This window comes from Capra hircus, chromosome 18 (genome assembly GCF_001704415.2).
Source record: "Capra hircus breed San Clemente chromosome 18, ASM170441v1, whole genome shotgun sequence".
NCBI lineage: Eukaryota > Metazoa > Chordata > Mammalia > Artiodactyla > Bovidae > Capra > Capra hircus.
In genome coordinates, this window is record NC_030825.1 from 15,512,260 (window position 1) to 15,530,541 (window position 18,282).

The 18,282-nt window shown below is 59.4% G+C and overlaps 1 protein-coding gene across 2 annotated transcripts in view; it reads right to left on the reverse strand.

Annotated features, from left to right (window-relative positions):
- The window catches only part of CBFA2T3 (CBFA2/RUNX1 translocation partner 3), a 77,765-nt gene extending 60,855 nt beyond the window's left edge, over positions 1 to 16,910 (reverse strand). For both annotated transcript variants that reach the window (XM_018061868.1, XM_018061866.1), the window contains exon 1: positions 16,621 to 16,910. In XM_018061868.1, coding sequence (XP_017917357.1) covers positions 16,621 to 16,708 — 88 coding nt within the window. In that variant the 5' untranslated portion in view covers positions 16,709 to 16,910. The remainder of the gene's footprint in view (positions 1 to 16,620) is intronic.

The window sequence follows — 18,282 nt, forward strand, 5'->3', positions numbered from 1 at the left end:
ACTGGGCCACGAGGAAGGCATTGACCTGGCCGGGCCAGTCACGATCCTTGTCTGGGATGTTTTGAACTGAATCAGAGAAGGGGACTTTCTCTTTGCTCTGCTCAGGAGGCTCCCTCAGAGCTGCTCAGGGCCGTCTGCTCTGAGAGGCGAGAGGGCCTGCCCTGAGCATGTGCTGGCTGGACCAGGGCCCCTGAGGCCAGTCCCACCCTGTCCTTCCTGAAGCCTGTTATTGAGCCAACACACTTGGGTCCTGCCTGAGCTCCAGGATAGGGTCTCTGTCACCTGCAAGCCTGGCACCCTCACTGCACGCCCTGGCCTCCGCTGGCCCCGGCCCCTGGCCACGCACACTGGGAGTTGTGTTGGGAGCAGCTGGCGGCAGCCGCGCTCTGTGCCTGACAGGGTGAGAACAGCCCGCCCGCGGCGGCTCCACACCCGGGGCAGGCCCAGCTGGGCCATCTCAAACCCACACACATCTCCCACTGAAACGGGTGTTTATTACCCCTGGAGCAGGGGCATCCGCAGGCCTTCTCCTGCAGGGGGCCTGGTGCCATCACTCCCGACAGAGACAAAGTCCACCTCCTGCGCGGCCCCTCAGATACCTGCAGCTCCCTCCACGTGGACCCTCCTGCCTGAAGCTCCTCTCTGCCTCAGAATCTGCCGAGAATGCTTCCTGAGTCAGGGGGATGCCCTGCTGCACGCCCATGACAGTCCTATCACAGCTGCTCAAGTGTTCAAGGAGGCAGGTGCCCCTCGACTCCTGGCTGCGGCTTCCTGCACCCACTTGTCCTGGGGTACGAATGTGCAGGACCCACACATGGGCTCTGCCAACACTGCTTTTCTGTGTTGCCCTTGAATGAGCAGCTGACAGAGGACCACCCTCACCCACAGAGAAAACCCTACTGGTTCCCCATTTATGCCTCAAATATCCCTTGAACGCTCCCTCCTTCCCCCAGGGGCACTAACAGAAGATGAGGCAGGGAGGGTGTGCCTGGAGACAGGGTTCCCCCCGCCGGGCTCCCCAGATCCCCATTTGTCTTCTCTGTCCTTCAGTCTGTCCAGAATGTGTCCGGGGGTGTCCCCCATTGTCCTCGGTGTGCAACCCTCTGGGGAGGGGCTCCCCATAGAGGTGACAGACCTCAGAGCTGATTTCACAGAGAGGAAGAACCATGCCCAGGCCATCTCATTTCTGGGACTGCAGGGGTCTGAGGGGGATGTGACCCCCAAAGGGCTTTTCCTGCCAAGAGGCCAGCCCAGCAGGGGCCTGACGGGTGCGGTGTGCGGCTGGCCTTCCCTCCTGCCCATGGCGCTGGTCTGGGAGCAGCTCTGAGGCTGGACGGAGCTGGAGCCAGGTCTGCCCTAGCTCTGCGGGAGAGCTGGGCTTTCTTGACAAAGATGAGGGGACGTTGCCTCTTCCCTGGTCTGCCCTGGGGAAGCCGGAAGACAAAAGTGGCCATGCCTGGTCCCCCAGTCAGCCCCACCCCCTCCTCTTGTGTAAGAGATGAAACCTCAGCTCTTGAAGTGGGCAAAACCAGGCCCGGGGACACGCCACTGTCCCGAGTGGGCCCAGGCAAGCTGGGGATTGATGAGCCCCTGGAGCTAGCGAGTGTGGCGTTGACCAGTGCTCCCCACCCTTCACAGACCTCTCCCCAACCCTAGCCACTGTCTACTTGACACCCCTGCTCAGGATGGGCCAAACTCCAGAGACGGCCCTCCTCCCACCCACACCCTGGAGTCTGGACACAGTTGGGTGTTGGGGGAGGGGAGGATGTGGGCAGGATTTGAATGCAGTGGGCGGATCACAGATGCTCACCTCAGGGCAGGCCGGTCATTTCCCACCTGCGTGGGGCACTTCACCTGTGACCCCCACGGAATCCTCACACCAGGCCCAGGCAGCGGACCTCATCTGAGCTGAGGCCTAGAGAGGGGCAGCCACTCCCCACCCGAGACACACAGCGTGTAGGCGTGGGCTGGATTCTCACCAGGCTGCCACACTCTCTGAACAACGGAATAGGATTCTCCGGAAAGAGGAATGATGAGCCCTGAAAGCATCCCGCTCAGTGAAGGAGCCAGACACAAAGGCAGCGCATCACAGCATCCCATTGATGTGAACCGTCCAGAGCAGGCGGATGGAGAGACAGGAGGAGACGGGGGTAGGTGAGGGTAACTGCTGAGGGGCACGGGGTTCTTTTAGGGGAGATGAAATGTTCTAAAATTAGATGGCAGTGACAGTTGCACAGCTCTGTGACCAGACTAAAAGCCACTGCAACTGGGCACCTTGCATGGGTGAGCTGTATACTATGTGAGTTATCTCAAGAAAGCTGTTTTTAAATCAAAGCAGACCCAGAATTAAGGCACCTTCTGAATCACAGTCATGCCTGGCTCCCAGGAGAGGGGGCAGGTAAGGGCTGGGGTCCAGCCTTTCCCCACCACGGCGGGTGGGGCAGGCAGCCACAGGTCTGGAGGCTCGGGGAAGGGAGTTCCATGTGGCCGGTCCATGCAGAGAGGCAGGGCCGGGGTGCAGGCGGGTGGGAGGAAGACCTGAAATAGCTCTCAGAACCTGAAACTCCGGGGAGAAGCTGAGGGCAGTGTGGTGGCCGCGAATGGGGAACTGGGCTGCTCCGAGGGAAAGGAGAAGTTCTGTTGGGGGGCTGTCGGAATGAAGCGGCAGGGGAGGGTGGCAGAGGTGGGCAAGCAAGGATTCTCTCACGGGAACGCTCACTTTTCCAGAGCCCCTGGGCACCACTCACTAGTTTGTTTGTGGAAGGACCCCGGGAGAGTAGGGGGCGGTTCCATTCCTCAGATCTGAGACCAGGGTGGGGGCCGGGGGAGAGACCAGTGCAGCCCCAGAGGACAAGGGGGCCCACCCTTTTCCATCCATAAAGGGGCAGGCTCTGCGCCGGGCTCCAAGGGCACGCGGCATGTGCTGTGAACTCGGACGGGCTGTGAAAAGGTGGAGACTTGAGTGCGGAGACTATTTGAAAACTGCCGAGAAGGTACAAAATGAGAAATCAGAAAGCCCTGGTTTGGAAAGGCGCTTCAGACTGGGGATTGGACCCCTGTCTTGGGCGAAACTAGAAGTCTGCTGGCTGGGGCTTCTGCAGAAGCCTGCTTTTCCTTATACCAAGGGGCTGGTCCAGTTTTGTCCTATGCATCTTCTCTCTTCCTCTTTCTTCTTGCTTGGGAGGCAGACGTGATGCCTGGAGGTGGTACAGCCACTTTGCAGCTAGGAAGCCACTAGTAAGTGGAGGTGGAATAGAAAGAGCAAAGCAGCCTGTGTCCCGGATGGCCACACCAGCCTCGACCACCTGCTTCTGAGCTTCTGTTACATGGACAAAGACAAACAAACCCTGTGTCTACTGCTGTTGGGTTTTCTGCTATTTGTAGTTGAATGCAATCCTGTTGGAGACAGGGTTGAAATCCTTCGTGGGGAGGGTTGCCAGATTTAGGAAATAAAAAAACAGATGCTAGGTCAAATTTGAATTTCCGATAAGCAGTGAATAGTTTTCAGTGTAAGTGTCTCCCAGAGAGCTTTCACATCTTGCCTGAGAGCTTGTCCTGAGCGGTGTGGGGGTGGGGACATAGCTGTATCCTCGTGCTCTGGGGATGCTAGGGCTTCCTAATTCTGTTGCTGTTCAGTCACTTAGTCCTGTCCAGCTCTTTGCGACCCCACGAACTGCAGCACGCCAGGCTTCCCTGTCCCTCACCACCTCCTGGCGTTTGGTCAAGTTCATGTCCATTGAGTCGATGAAGCCATCTGACCACCTCATCCTCTGCCTCCCTCTTCTCCTTTTGCCCTCAATCTTTCCCAGCATCAGGGTCTTTTCCAATGAAGGGCTTCCTAAAACCTGCTGTAAAACCATGCACGAAGGAGACTCGTCACCCAGGACAGAGCAATCCAAACCAAGTGTGGTCCGAAGACAAGACTCGAAGAGAAAGCGATGGTCGGTAGTGGAAGCCTCTGCTCCAGTTTTACGTGGTCATGACATTTTCATCCCATTTGACTAAAGTGCCAGCTGTGGATGAGGGGACAGTTGTTCCCCATGGACAGTGTGTGACCACCAACCAGGACTAGCCCGAGGAGCACTCTGTTGTGAGCGATGCCGAGGCTTCATCCACGCTCCACAGAAAGCTACTGGGATCGAGCCATGCCTGCCTCGAGCTGAGAGAGGGGCGCAGGCTCCCAGGTGACCTGCAACCAGGCTGCCGAAGGTCCACACGCCAGGACTGAAACATATCCAGGTTCCAGGACCCACCTTTCAGGGGTGACACTCACTGGGCCCCATGGAGCATGGTTGCCCTCAGCATCCCCTTTAGCCCTGAGGGCGCCCGGCAGAGCCTGGTGTCACAGCCGCAGGCTGTCTGGTCTGGTCTGCGGCTGGGATCTTCCCAACTGGCATGCATCTAACATTCTCCAGAGACCTGGCCAAAGGAGCGTGAGGGAAGCCTGGAGTCCTTGCCTTGCAGGCCTCTGGTCTGCCCCCTCCTCTCGCCTCTCCTCTCCTGACCCCTCCTCCAGTGAACAGTCAGTCTCTTCCGCAGGCTGGACCGCTCCCGAGGCTCTGCCTGAGGGCATAAAGACCCAGCCAGACTCCTCTCCTCCTCACCTTCCTCTGATAGAAATGCTGGTCTCGTGTCCCATGGTCAGTGGGCATCCTGCGACGGGCCTGGATGTCTTTCTGTTGACGCTGATTGGGCCCCAGATGCTGTAAGTTGGGTGTTAACTTGCAGGAAACCGACAAGTTGCAAACCATTTATGCTCATAGTGAAGACTGTGCTTCACCGACTGGGTTTAGGGGTCTCAGGGCGGCATTCTCTCTTCTTGGGGTGGAATGTTGCCCACACCCTCCCTTGAGTCGCCTTTGCCTCCCAGCCGGCTCCCTCAGCAATCACACAAACACAGATACACTCTTCACAGAAGAGTGGTGTTTTTAACTTTTCAAGAGTTTGCTTTCACCTGCCTTCCAGCTTCCTTCAGTTTCTCCCATCCACCCACCCGTCTGCCATCCATCCATGCACATCAGCAGTGGAATTCCAAACTGAGATGAGCTGAGTCATTTAATAACACACTTATTTGAATTGAAGCTGACAAATGTCAGTCTTGTTGTTCAGTCGCTAAGTCGTGTCTGACCCTTTGTGACCCCATGGACTGCAGCACACCAGGCTTCCCTGTCTGGGCCTGGACAGTTTGGTTTTGGGGCAATGCTTCCACTAATCAAGGTGCTAAACCCACAACTGCACCCTCAGGGTTTCCATGAAAATAAGCCCTGAGCATATGTGCAGCATAAAACATACAACACACTAGACCACATGACCTGTTAGATGGTAAACACAATGTTAGGTGTTGCAAACCGGACTGTCGGCACCATCGCCCAGTCTTAGGAAGATGCTGGTGAAATCACAAACAGGCCCCAAGATCTCTGCTCTTTGAAATAATCGGTTTTTGCTTTAGTCTCCCAGGCCACCCTGAGTCTCAAAGGTCTGACTCAAGAGCAAATGATTATCCCAAGATCTCTGCTCTTTGAAATAATCAGTTTTTGCTTTAGTCTCCCAGGCCGCCCTGAGTCTCAAAAGTCTGACTCAAAAGCGAATAATTACGAAATATGAAGATGTAGAGAAAAAGAATTCTTGTTGGGCTTGGAAACCGGTTACGATTTAGACTATAAACCAGCCACAGAGCAGAGTCACTGAACTCCCACTTCCCTGAAAAATCTGGATAAAGGTCTGATACACATGGGTTTCACTGGTGGCTCAGTGGTAAAGAACCCGCCTGCCAATTTAGGAGAGGCACGTTCGATCCCTGGGTCGGGAAGATCCTCTGAAGAAGAAAATGGCAACCCACTCCAGTATTCTTGCCTGGGAAATCCCATGGTCAGAGAAGCTGGGTGGGCTACAGTCCATAGGGTCACAAAAAGTCGAAAACGACTGAGCACACACACATGCACACATGCACGCTGACGCACATTCTGAAGTTGTTTTCAAGACCTCCACTAGGTGAAAACTCCCGATACAAGCATGTAGATCCCAGACCAGGTGGAAAGCAGAAGGCTGATGATGCTCGAAACTTCACCTTGATGCCAACCAGTTTGAGAACTGTGCACCAGCTATGCAGATACCCTGCAGCCCCTCCCTCACCTGGCCTCTGAAACCCCTTCCCTGAAAGCCATCGGCGAGTTTGGGTGTTTTGAGCTTGAGCTGCTCGCTCTCCTTGCTTGCCATCTGTAATAAACACGGTACTTTCCTTCATCACAACGCAGCATCAGGGAACGGGCTCTGCAGCCTGCGGGCGAGGGGACCCGAGTTGGTTCAGTAACAGTGGCAGCGAGATGCCCACCCGGAGGCCCCAGCTGGGCCTCTGTGACCTCATCTTGCTTTCTTCCGAGGGGGTGGGGCACCTGCTCGCTACCGCACATCTCACATGCATTAGCCACCAGGAATGTTAAGGTCACTCTTTTCGTGGCCAGTGTGTGGGGTGAAGCCAGCTGTCACCTTCCAAAGGTTCTGTAGCGGCAATGGCCTCTGTCATATCCAACACAAAAGCAGCAGCCCAGGGCCGGTGTGACTGAGCTGGGTGAGGCCGCTTTGTGAGAAACAGCGCCTTACAGGGGACTTGATTGCTCAAAAACATTTTAGGGAACATGCCAGCCAAAAGTCACGGAGCCAGCCTCAGATCCCCTGGCTTGGAAGCCAGACCCTGGCATCCAGAACATGGCAGGGCCATGGGAGTGAAATGGGGTGCTCACACGTCTCCTTTGTGAGAACAGGGAGAGTTCAGTGATGTGCCACGACTATTACAAACGCCCCCTCCCACCCCCGCGCCCCGTCCTGACTGCAATACCCCATCTGCACACCCTCCGCAGCGGGGGCTGTCCCGCCAGGCCCAGGCTCCAGCAGGCCTGTCATGTATTCCTGGCCTTGCTGAGGGTACACGGGTGTGTCTGCTCAGTAGCGCAGGCTCCTGACTCCCCCAGGACTGGCCATGGCCACTTCTGTGCAGTGCTGTCTGGGGGAGGCCTGGGGGTGGTGCTCAGGCGGCCAACGGGCAGATACCAAAGTCCCCTCGGCCACCTCTTCCTTCTAGCGTCATCGAGGGGCCGCTCAGAGTGCCATTTCTGGCTTCCTAGAGTGGGGTTTCCCAGCTTGGAGACCTCAAGTCTGCTGCTTGGCGGCCACACCACCAGGACTTTCCACCACCCAAGCCTCACATTGAAGGTCTGGAGCAGAGCTTGAGTTGGGGAGAGGAAGGTGCAGAGCGAGGGAGACCACACCAGCCTCTCCTCTGTTCATCACAGCCAGACTCCCTGCCACAGCCTCACCCAGATGACCGCTGAGCCCACGTTCAGAAAAGGTCAGATCAGGTGGGCTCGGTGCTCAGGGGCCAGTGTGCCTCCCCTGCCTCCCACCTCCACTCACGCTAGTTTCCGTGGGTGGGGCTTCCCCAGCAGCCACGGGGATTCACAACCTACAGAAATGCCCAACATTGCGCTGGACACGTGACTGTACAAAAGGCCTTTCTCAACAGGAGCTGCAAGGGGTCACCTCGCAGCCCCACCCTCAGGCTGCCAGGCTCAGGGGGCCACCAGGCAACGTGGCCACGCCTGTGCTGATGCCATGTTTTCTATCATCGTGGGGAGAAAAAGGAATATCGCAGGACTCAATACTTCTATGTAGCAATTTAAAACACAGACAATTACAATGTATCTGGGAAAGACACCCAGATAAAACAGTTCCTTGGACAGTTCCGCAGGTGGGCGACTCTGGTGCTGACATGTGACACGGGCCCCATTTTACATTGAGGATTCAGAGCCAAGTTTGGGGGACCGACCTCGCAGGACACCCTGAACTGGGTCCAGGACCTGTAGCCTGGCTTTCAGTGATCCCAGGGTGGGGGCAGTGGGGCAGCCTCCAGGACAGGGGGCACTGGATCTACAAGCAACTCCTTTTTATGAAGAAGTACGAGAGGGAGCAGCTCTGGGATGAAGTGACAGCTTGTTTCCCTTGCTTGGGACGGGCTTTCCTGATGTGGGCAGATTATTTCATAATTTAAACAAAAGGTGGGCTGATGGCAGGAGCAGGCGGCACGTCAGGGGCCCCCCGCGGATGCCGACCAGGCTGGTCCCTCTGTCTCCCAGGTCCTGCAGGCTCAGCAGCCTGTGCAGTAGAAACTAGATGTGGCCTGCGTGTGAAATGTTTCATATTCTGGCAGACAGAGAAATCAGCTTTAAATCTTCTGTGAAATCTGGTCTACCCGAAACGTTATCATTTTCACTTGTATTCAAGTTAGAGTATTCAGGTATCTGTTGCATCCTGCTTTTCCCCCAAAACTTTGAAATCCTATGCCAGGGTGTCTCCAGCTGGACGGACAGCCCCAGAGGGTGCCAGAGCCTCAGGGCCGGCTGGTTTCATCCATGCTGAGGGTTGGGTCAGGGGCTCAGGAAGGTGCGTCACCGTAGTGATGGGTGAGAAGCAGAGTCTGGGCTACGGACATTTGCCTGAAAGGGAGGCGGCTGGGCAGGGCAGGGCAGGGCTGCAGGACCTCGTCCAGCTGTCTCTGGTCCCCGCGGGAGGGAGGGAAGCACCTGGCAGTTTCGGTTTCCACAGGAAGCTGCCTGCTCCCGTCTCCCCTCCAGCCAGCTGTGCTCTCTGCCCTGCAGCTTCGAGTGGCAGCCCCCGCCTGGAGAGCCCCCCAGGTGGGGACAGCCCCTCGAGCTGCAGACGAGGAAGCCCGGGTCGAGGGGCCAGAGCTGAGCAGAGTCCCTTGTCCGGCCTCCTGGGCCTCAGAGGATGGAGCAGGGTGTGATGCACCTGGGAGCTGCGAACTGGAACGATACTGTTCTGACTTGCAGTTTTTTGTCACCTGCTTTAGAATATCGGGTCCTGACCCTGGGTCTAGAAAATGCTGTGGTGGTGGAGGGGTGGAACGGCATCTGTCGTGCATCCATCTGTCCAGGCCTCCTGAGAAACAGGAGCGGAGAAGCGAGGGCCGTGTGCATGGAGCCTCTCGGGGAGGCTCCTGGCCCAGAGGCTGAGGCACTGTCTGGCAGGAGTGGGTGTGCGGTCAGCAGTCGGGCTGGGCTGGTGGGCAGTGTCCTGGGGAGGAGGGCCCTGGGACCCCTCAGTAAAGTGTGATCTCTCTGAGGTCTAGGGTCTGGGTTTTGGGGTTCCTGCATCTGTGCTGTCGCCCTGCTCACAGCGAGGCTGGAACCCTAGACCTTTCGTCTTAAAAAGAGGACCCAGGTGTAGGAAGACCCCCACAGCCCCAGCCCCTGAACTTTCTGAGGGGCCCTGTCGGCCTGGGAGGCAAGTGTCCCAGTGCCCCTCCTGCTTGGCCTCCCTCCCGCCATGCTGCCCCCTCACAGGGCCTGTGAGGTCGGGGCTTTCCACGCACTCAGAATGCACCCCGATTTGGGAGGAAAGGAGGAAGCGCTGGGAGCCCCAGGGCGGGTGAATCCCTACTTCCTTCCACAGGGCCCCTTCTTCACTCCCACCAGGGACCTTAGCCGGGGAGGGGGTACAGACAGGGGGGTAACAGCCAGGATCCTGCAAGGGCTGAGAAAAGTGGGCTGGGCCGGGTGGGTGCCAGGGTCCTCCCTCTCCATCCCCAGCTTTTCGGGGGCTGGCTGCCACCCCCATGTCATAGATGAGAAGACAGGCCTGTGGGGTCCTGGGCAAGTGATGGAGCTGGTTTCCAGCCCGGCCCTCCTCCCGTGGTTCTAACCTTGTCCAACCTGAGCAGACAGGTCTGGAGGGCACATCTTCAGGGTGGCCTCCTGGCCCCTGGCCAGCATGAGGGCCAGGCCTTGGTTCCCTGTCCACCGGACCAAGGGCACTGGGGACACTGGTCACGTCTCTAGGGCAGTGACAGCCTGTCACTGGCTCCTGCAGCTGTGAGTGGGTGGGGCCCAGCCCTCCGCTGTCTGACATGCGCGCCTTCGTCCACCAGCGCCCCCAGGCCGTAAGCCCCCAGGCTGTGAGCCCCCTGGAGATTCCTCTCAGGAAGGGACCCCTTGCTGCACCGCAGAGTGAAAGCCACGGTCAGAGCCCCCGTTGCCCCATGAGCCCTCAGTTGCATAGCGTGGCCCTCAGAGAGCCCGAGCTCACTTCAAGGGCAGTCATGAACCTGGCCCAGCCCACTTTTCTGACAGTTGCAGAGTAGCAAGGAGCACAGGGCTTTGCTCCGCGGCCTGGGGTGGGCAGCCCTCGGGCATCAGCAGGGGTGGTACTCTGTCCAGCTGTCAGCTGGGCGCCAGCAGCATCTGCTCGGAGCTCCCTGGAGTGAAGCCAGCAGACCCCACAGTGGGCTCTCAGAGGGCTCAGCCCAGGGGCTGGGCTGCCAGGTGTGGCTCCCACACTGGAGTGCTGGGTGCCAAGGGGGTCCCTTTCCTGAGGTCCCACCCAAGTGCATTTCCTCCCAGGGAGGGTGCTGGGCAGACAGGGAAGCTCCAGCCCTGCTGGGGACTGCTGTGTGACCTTGGGTAGGTTTCTTGGCTGATCAGATTTGTCTTCATGTGTGCAGCCAGGTCAATGATGCCTTTGAAGGGTTACTGGGCAGAAGCCATGCCCAGGGCCAGGAAGGACTCTGGAATGGAACAGTCCTCGCTTCTGCCCCTACCCTGCCCTCTCCTCCAGGGAGCAGCCTGTCATTGGGGAATAACCTCGGCAGTCCCTCCTCTGTGCCTGCAGTCAAGGCCCTGAGCCTCTGCTGTCCGAGGAGCAGGCCTGTGATACACAACCCAGTCATCACCCAAGGATCTCCCAGCCCCCAGCAGTGCCACCTGAGCCCTCACACCCGGAGCAGAGGTGGCCACGACTGAGAGATTCTCTGCTCAGACGCTGGCCCAGGTGGGTGAGTCCACATCTGACCCACCCCCTCCCTCTTAGGAGCTGGGGGGAGGGAATGTGTGCACCCGGGGTGTCTGACCCAGTCCTCCAGGGCCAGATAGATGAGGTACGAATAGGCCTGGGTGGGCTCTGTGGCTGAGTAGGTGTTGGGATGGGGGTCAACAAAAAGGTTTCTCCATCGTTGGGACATAGGATGGTTAGCAGGTCAGTGTTTCCAAGGCAACAGGACCCACCGGGATGGCAGGAGGTGCCTGCCCTCCCTGCAGTTAGCATCCCCCTCTGGCCACTGTCCTTTCCCATGCCTCCCTGGGCCTTTCCTGGAAGCGCTGCTTGGTGGTGGTGGGGGACAGTGGTCCAGGGAGCTCTTATCACACATCAAACCTGCTGGCACGTGATCTCGGATGGCCAGCCTCCTCATCTGCTGTTTATAAGCCACCTGCCTGGGTGTTCTGTGGCTTGGCAGTCCCTTTCCCTTTCTGGGCCCTGTGCCCCCCTGCAGAGGACACAGGGAGAGAAGACGGGAGGGCAGGTGGTCCAGCACCATCCACGCCTCTGGCTGCAGGGGAGGGAATGCTGGTGCCCGTTGGGAGGGGCTTGGATGGGCTGCCCCAGTCTCATCCCCAGGCCTGGGTCCAACTCAGCCCTGGGGCCACATGCTGTCTGACCCCTGGCAGGTCACTCCAATCTCTGGGCCTCAGCTCCCGCCTGACAACAGCTGTGATCTAGCATCTAGAGACCAACACAAGCCACTCGCCAGGGCCCCTGTGCTGATCAGTGCACTCACTGTCTGCGGGTGGTCGAGTCACCTAGACACGGGGTGCACTCATCACCCAGGGCTGGGCACCCCAGCAGCACCACTCCAGGTGCTGAGAGTGCCATGGCAAGCAGACAGCGGAGCCAGCACACCAGGGAGACAGGATAAGTAGACACGGAACCGCCTCCTTTATCAGATAGAGTAATAAGTGAAGGGGAAACAGCAGGAAAGGGGACTGGGCACACATGTTGCAGGCGGAAGGCAGGGTAACCAGAGCAAAGACTTGAGAGGGGGTGGGAGGGGGCCGAATGGAAGAGGAGCCTGTGGGGAGGGAACAGGGCCAGGGAAGGTATCTGGGGTGTTGGTGGGGTGGCTATGCACCAGCTGGATACAGGGAGAGGGGTGGGCATGGGAGGGGGGCAGGGGAAGCCCGCAGAGGGCGTGCACACAGAGGAGAGGTGATCCGGCCTGACTACTTGAGTTCAGTCTTGTAAACAACAGAATGGCGAATTGACTCCCCAGAGCCCCGCAAGAAGAGCCTGTCAACACCCCACCTCTAGAAGACCCTTGGATGGAATCCCCATGGATGCCACCTCCGTTCTGGGCCACCCTCTGCTGGTCACTGCCTGCTCCAGGATGTCTGCCTGCCCTGGCTGTGCCAGCGGGACTGTACGAGGGTTTTTAATGCTGAGACTTTGATTAGTGCCATTGCAGCCCTACCTCTGGCCCCATCACCTGTGTGAGTGAGCCTGAGTCCAGCGGTGGCCCCTCTTTCCCTTCCCTTGGCCTCTCCTCCGCCATTGCAGTTGTGGAAGTGAAGATGTGAGAGGTTAACACCAATGCCTTTCTTCTCAGTCAAGACACTTTGAGAAGTGAAAGTCTTTGCCTCCTCTAGCTACCCGCCAAGGGACCACTTCCTTCAGGAAGCTGGCCTGGATTGCACCCTGTCCCCTGGGCATCACTCCTGCCCCTAGCTCTGTCTTCTGAAGTTTGGATTTGTTGTCTAATGGGTGGGGAGGACGTGGATGGCTGAAGTCCTCCTGATAGCTGACCCCAGAAGTCTTTCTCCCAGGCTTGTGGGATGGGACAGCGTGGAAACTGCAGGTCTCAGGGAAACAGTGCTCCACATTTACCCTGGGGGTAATGCACTCCTCCCAGGACCTAGGGTGGAGTGTAGCCCTCCCTCCCCAGACTTATGCTGGGTCCTGACACGGGGCATGAGGGGATGGGGGCAAGCTGCACCCCTGCTCCTCTGTTCTGGAGGCTGGCCTGGGGCAGGTCAGGAGGCCTTAGGAGATGGGCATGGAGGGAACACATGGGCGTTTGTCCTGCCGCCCTCTCTCCAGGGCTCTCCCACTCCGTTCCTGGCCTGGCCCCTTCTCAGCTTATTCCTCTCCTCCTTTCCCACCCCTCAGGTCAAGGAGTGTCCCTCAGACATCTATGCTGGCCGGGTGACTCTGTTTGATCTGTGTCAGTGGTTTCTCTTCAAACTGTCCACACTGTTGCCCAGGGGTCATGCGAGCAGTTTCCTGTCAGGACCAACTGATCTGGCAGGTGTCCAGGGCTCCTTCCACCGTAACGGGCCCCCACTCCCATCTGACCCTGCATCCATTCTGTAGGGTCGGTAGAGCCGGGTCCAAGCCGCCTCTGCTCTTGACTGCTGTGTGCCCCTCGGAACCTTGGTATCTTCTTCTGAGATCGCAGTCACAACCTCACATGGGGCTTGGCAGCCCTGAGCCAATATCCTGACACAGGAGCCCCCAGCACCATGTGGTCAACAAGAAGTGGAGATGGGCCTGGGGAAGGGAAGGAAGCCCTGCAGGATATGAGCAGTGCAGGGACAGGACAGCCGTCCCACGTGAGGCAATGGTACAGAAGTCAAAGGACAAATCGCTCGCAGGACTTTGCACAGAGACGCAGATGGACGGTCACTGTGGGGCTCGGTTCTCAGTCCCACACTGCACAGAGGGGCTGTGGACTCTGCCGTCCGCCCAGGCATGCGCCAACCCCAGACGCTCTGGGTCCTCCCACTATGAACTCCCCAGTGTCCACAGCTGACTGTCTCCTGACAGCCCTGAAAGCGTGGCCAAGGGCCTCGGCTGATCGGAAAGTGAGGTGGCGGGCAGGCAGTGGGGCAGAAAACACGCGGGATCCTGATAACCTGGCTCCCCTCTTGCAGGATGCACCCCTTGAGGCTCCCTGACCCCCATGGCAGCTGGAGGCCATGAGCCCATGCCCTGGGCCTGGCTGTGCCATAGGCAGCTATGCAGGCCATGGGCTCCTTTGCCCCAATCCTGCCAGCTGGAACACAGACAGGATGGTTGGAGCTCAGTCACCTGGAATGGGGTGGCCCTAGATTCCAAAACCACTGTCCTTTTTAGAAGAGGAGGAGAGGCCATATTAAGATGGGGGCAGAGATGGGAGGGATGTAGCCACAAGCCAAGGATGCCTGGAGCCCCCAGGAGCTGGAAGAGGCAGGCGGGACCCTTCCTCAGAGCCTCTGCAGGGACCCTGGCCCTGCGACCCTCCTGATCTCAGACTCTGGCCTCCAGAATCAGGATATTTCTGTTGTAATTCACCCACTGGTGGTGATTTGTTACAGCCTTCCCAGGAAATTAAACAGCAGGGAGGGGCATTCCAGACAAAGAATGTTCCAGAGAAGCACTTGTGGCTGGGGGTGGGGTGGGTGGGTGGGGGCGGCGGGGACAGGAGGAGGGGGACAGGGGAGGGAGGGCAAGGCCACTTGGTGACAGTGGTGACCTCTGAACCCCACCCCTGTGGCCAGGTGACCCAAGGTTCGCAGGATGGCTCCCTCCACGAAGCTGCCTCACTTGGACCCTCCAGTGATGGATCACTCCCTGTCTCCCTGTCACTCACCAGTCCCTCTCAGGTGACGCTGAACAAGCCTGACTCAGTTTCCCCTTCAGGCACTGCCCCTGGGCCTCCTTTGCCCGAGGCACCCCTGCCAGTGTGCTGGCTCCACCTCTTGCGTGTGGGGTCCAGCTCCTAGCACACACCACTGGCACCTTTTTTTTGCCCGCACCTTGTGGCATGTGAGGTCGTAGCCCCCACGTTGGAATATAGAGTCTTACTACTGGACCGCCAGGGAAGTTGGGCACCTAACAAGCCTGAGTACCGTGAACACCCTCTAACCAGCACTGTTCCTTTCTGCCTGCTGCCGCGGCCGCACACACCTCGGGGACGCGCCGGGGGGTGGGTCTGTCCCCCCACCCCCGGCCCCACCCCCGCTTCCTACCAGCAGGAGGGCAGCGCAGGGTTCACGCACGTTCTCAGACAGACAGACTCAGCTATAGAAGATACTACTTACTATTCTTTTAGTGGTTTAGGTGCTACTTGACGTTTGGAATCTCAAAGCTTTTCACAGACTCTTGGGAAGCCTGCGGGACAGACCCACTGACCCAAGGCCTGTCCTGGACCCCCCGGCTCCCATGGAGTCCAGCACAGCCCCACCTGCCACTTCCCGTGGTGGAGATGCCCGGCACCTGGGGGCCCGGCATCTACCCCTTTGTGGGGGCATGGGGAGCTGGATGTCTCCCTGCGTGTCTGTGTCTGTCCCATGGAACCAGGTGATTAAGAGAAGATGGGCCATGAGTTCCTAAAAGCCGGAGTCCCAGGACGGGGACCCCGTGCCCAGGCAAGCCCCCAGTTCAACGCACGAGCCAAATGCCCACTGCTTTCCCTCCTCTCCGCGAAGCCCCCCAGGAAGCTCCAGAGGCCCACAGCCCAACACCTGCAGTGACATTGTGAGCACAGCGGGCGCATCACGTTTCCCGGCCTCGGACCCCTTGCACGCGGACACGCTACCATCCATCTGAACACGGCTGTGGCCAGCATCTCACACACGCTCACCCACTACCCACTTCCCACCCCTGGCTTTGAGAAGCAGCTTCTTGACCCTTTCATGGAGCCGAAGGATGGGGCCTGACACACGAGGAAACTGAGGCCCAGGTGAAGAGGGACTGGTCCCAGGTAAGGAGCGATGAGTGTTCCCAGGACAGTGGGGGTCAGGCAGGGCCACCCTGGGGAAGAAGGGACAGCTGTGTGGTTGCAGCTAGAGCTGGACGGGACCAGAGGCTGTGGTCAGCCCAAGCGCAGGGCAGTCATATCCCAGGCCAGTGACTGGAGCCTCCCTGGCAACGTCTTAGAATCGTCAGCAGCACGCTAGTGACTGTGTGGAGGGGCAGGCTTTGCACACCCTGGGGCTCCAGTCCTGGATGTGCAGAATGCCTGGTGGAGCTGGCCCTCAGGTCCCTGGCTGGGGCAGGTGGGGACCCGCTTAGGGCAGGTGGTCCCTCTGCAGGGGAGATGGGCTGTCTGGGGTTGGGGTGCTGGGGTGACTCAGGCCTGCTTGTACTCTGCAGGCTACTGCAATGAGACTTGCGGATCTGTGTTCCTAATCCATGGCCACGTGGCTATGGCTGGTGAGCGGGGCCTTCTATGTGCAGTTCTGTGGGCCCCTGAGTCCCGGGAGAGCCAGGCAGATGATCCTGCAGCTTGGGCCCACAGCCTCCTACACCCCCCAATCAGCAGCCCCTGGAGGTCTTCCCTGTATGACCACCTCTCCCTGGCACTGGCTCCGCTGGTGGGAGCCCTGGCAGGTTGCTCCTCAGTCGGGGCGGAGCAGGTCCTGGACTACCACTCGCTCCTGGGGCCCTGGACCAGCCCCTCTCCATCTGGCCTCGGTTTCCTCCTCTGAACTCCAAGAATTAGGGGTCCCCAGCACTCTGCACACCACCTTTCTCTCCGATTCCTGGGGCACTACTCACTGAGCAGCCTCCACCTCCAGCGTCTGCCTCTGGGTGGGGCCCACGGGACCCACCCGTAGGCCTGGCACCTGCTGGTCCTCCCTGGCCACCTGCCCCAGCTGCACAGGTCTGTGCCCGGTGGGAGGCTGTGCTGATGTTGGACGTGAGTCAACAGGCCAGGAAGCACAGCAAGGAGATGTCGCTGCCTCATGCCACCTGCTCAGTGCCGCCCCCGCCCCCAAACCGGTCCCATCCCCTTACCTGGACCGCCCTTCCTGGGACCCCGAGGCGTTGAGCAGCTGGTGGATGCCGAGGGCCCACTGTCCAGCACGGGGGATGCCCGGGACATGGAGCCGGAGGGTGGGTTCAGGAATCTGAATCCGGCTGAGGTGGGAGGTGGGCAGCCCCGTGGTGGGCAGCAGCTTGGAGCCTGGTGAGCCCCACGCTCAGTGCCCTTCTCAACCTCGTGGGCCCTCGAGGGAAAGACACAGGCCTCGGCTAGCCTGGGCTCCTCTGAACTGGAGGTCTCCGTCCCCCAGACTGCTTCAGGCCTTCTTGCAGCCGCCTGGGGAAGGGGCGGGCGGCCGCAGGGGCTCATGTGATGCAGGGCGGGCCTGGGGAGGCGCCGGTGGGGGAGGTCGCCTGCAGCCTGCGGCGAGGCAGCCAGCTGTGTCACCGTGATAGTGCGGCCGGCCGGGGAGCAGCCGTGCAGCTGTGCCCACTGCTTCCTCAACAGGAACCATCTGGGCCCGGCCCTGCCTGGCCTCCCCTCACGGCAATTCCGTTCTGACTTCCCAACAACTTCCTCCTCCAGCCCAGCCGGTGACACTCCACCCACCCTGAGCCTGGCCCGCTGGGCGTGCTTCCTTGACCTGGGGTGGTGCAGGGGGGCCGTGAGGGCGCAGATCAACAACAGAGGGACAATGTCCACCCTGGCCAAGCCTCCCAGCCCAGTCCTGCCTGCCTATCTCCCCTCTGGCCTGGCCCAGCCTGCAGCCCGGGGTGGTCCGGGGGTCTCCACCCTCTCCTGACCTCAGCCAGACTTCCTCCAGGGCCCTCCTCCCAGGGCCAGCTGTTTGTGGGCGTCACTTGTAACCTTGAACCTGACTTCTGGGTCAGCCCTGGTTTGATCCTGGTCCTGCCAGTCTGGCCAGCCCCATGCACCCAGGCTTTCCCCTGCAACCTGGAGGTCCTGGCCCCCACCCACCCTGAAAGCGCTGCCCACTGGGCTGGGCAAGGAAACCCCCTCTCTGAGCTTGTCCTCCTGGCTGGGGTCTCCTTGGAGATCCTCACCCCATTTCCTGATGGACACCTTGGGGAACAGTCAATTCAGACTCACAGGTGGAATTTGCTGAGCATGAGGCTGCTCCCCAGTCTGAGGGATGACAGAAAGCATGCCAGGGCCCTCGGTCACCTTTCAGACTAGACACAGGTGTCCCAGACTCTTCACCCAGCACAGAGGAGGTGAGACTGCGCACAGGCACGCAATCACTTGGTGAAGGTGGTGACCACCATGGGAAGACCCCTTGAAGGAGACAGCGTGCCCCTCACCCTCCACTGGCCTGTCAATCAGTCCCTGGGGACCCAAACTTGGTGTAGGCTCAGGGCCTCAGACTGGCCAGAGGTGTGCAGCCCACAGCCCCAGAGCTCATGAATTTTGACAAGCTGAATTGAATTTCTAGGTAATTCCTGCCCGTGGGGAGCAATCCCAGCAGCGCAGAGGGCGCGGGGCAGCCAGGGAGAACCCCGTCCATGCCCCTGCCTCTATCTTTCCCCAGAGGCACTGTCTCCACAGGTGGGCATCCTTCTAGAGCCTGTGCAGCCCAGACCCCGTCTGTTCCTGGAAGGGGCCGCCACGTGCACATCCCCTGCAGGCCTGGCTGCCCTGAGTCCCCAGGGTTCAGATGGAGAGGACGGTCCTGG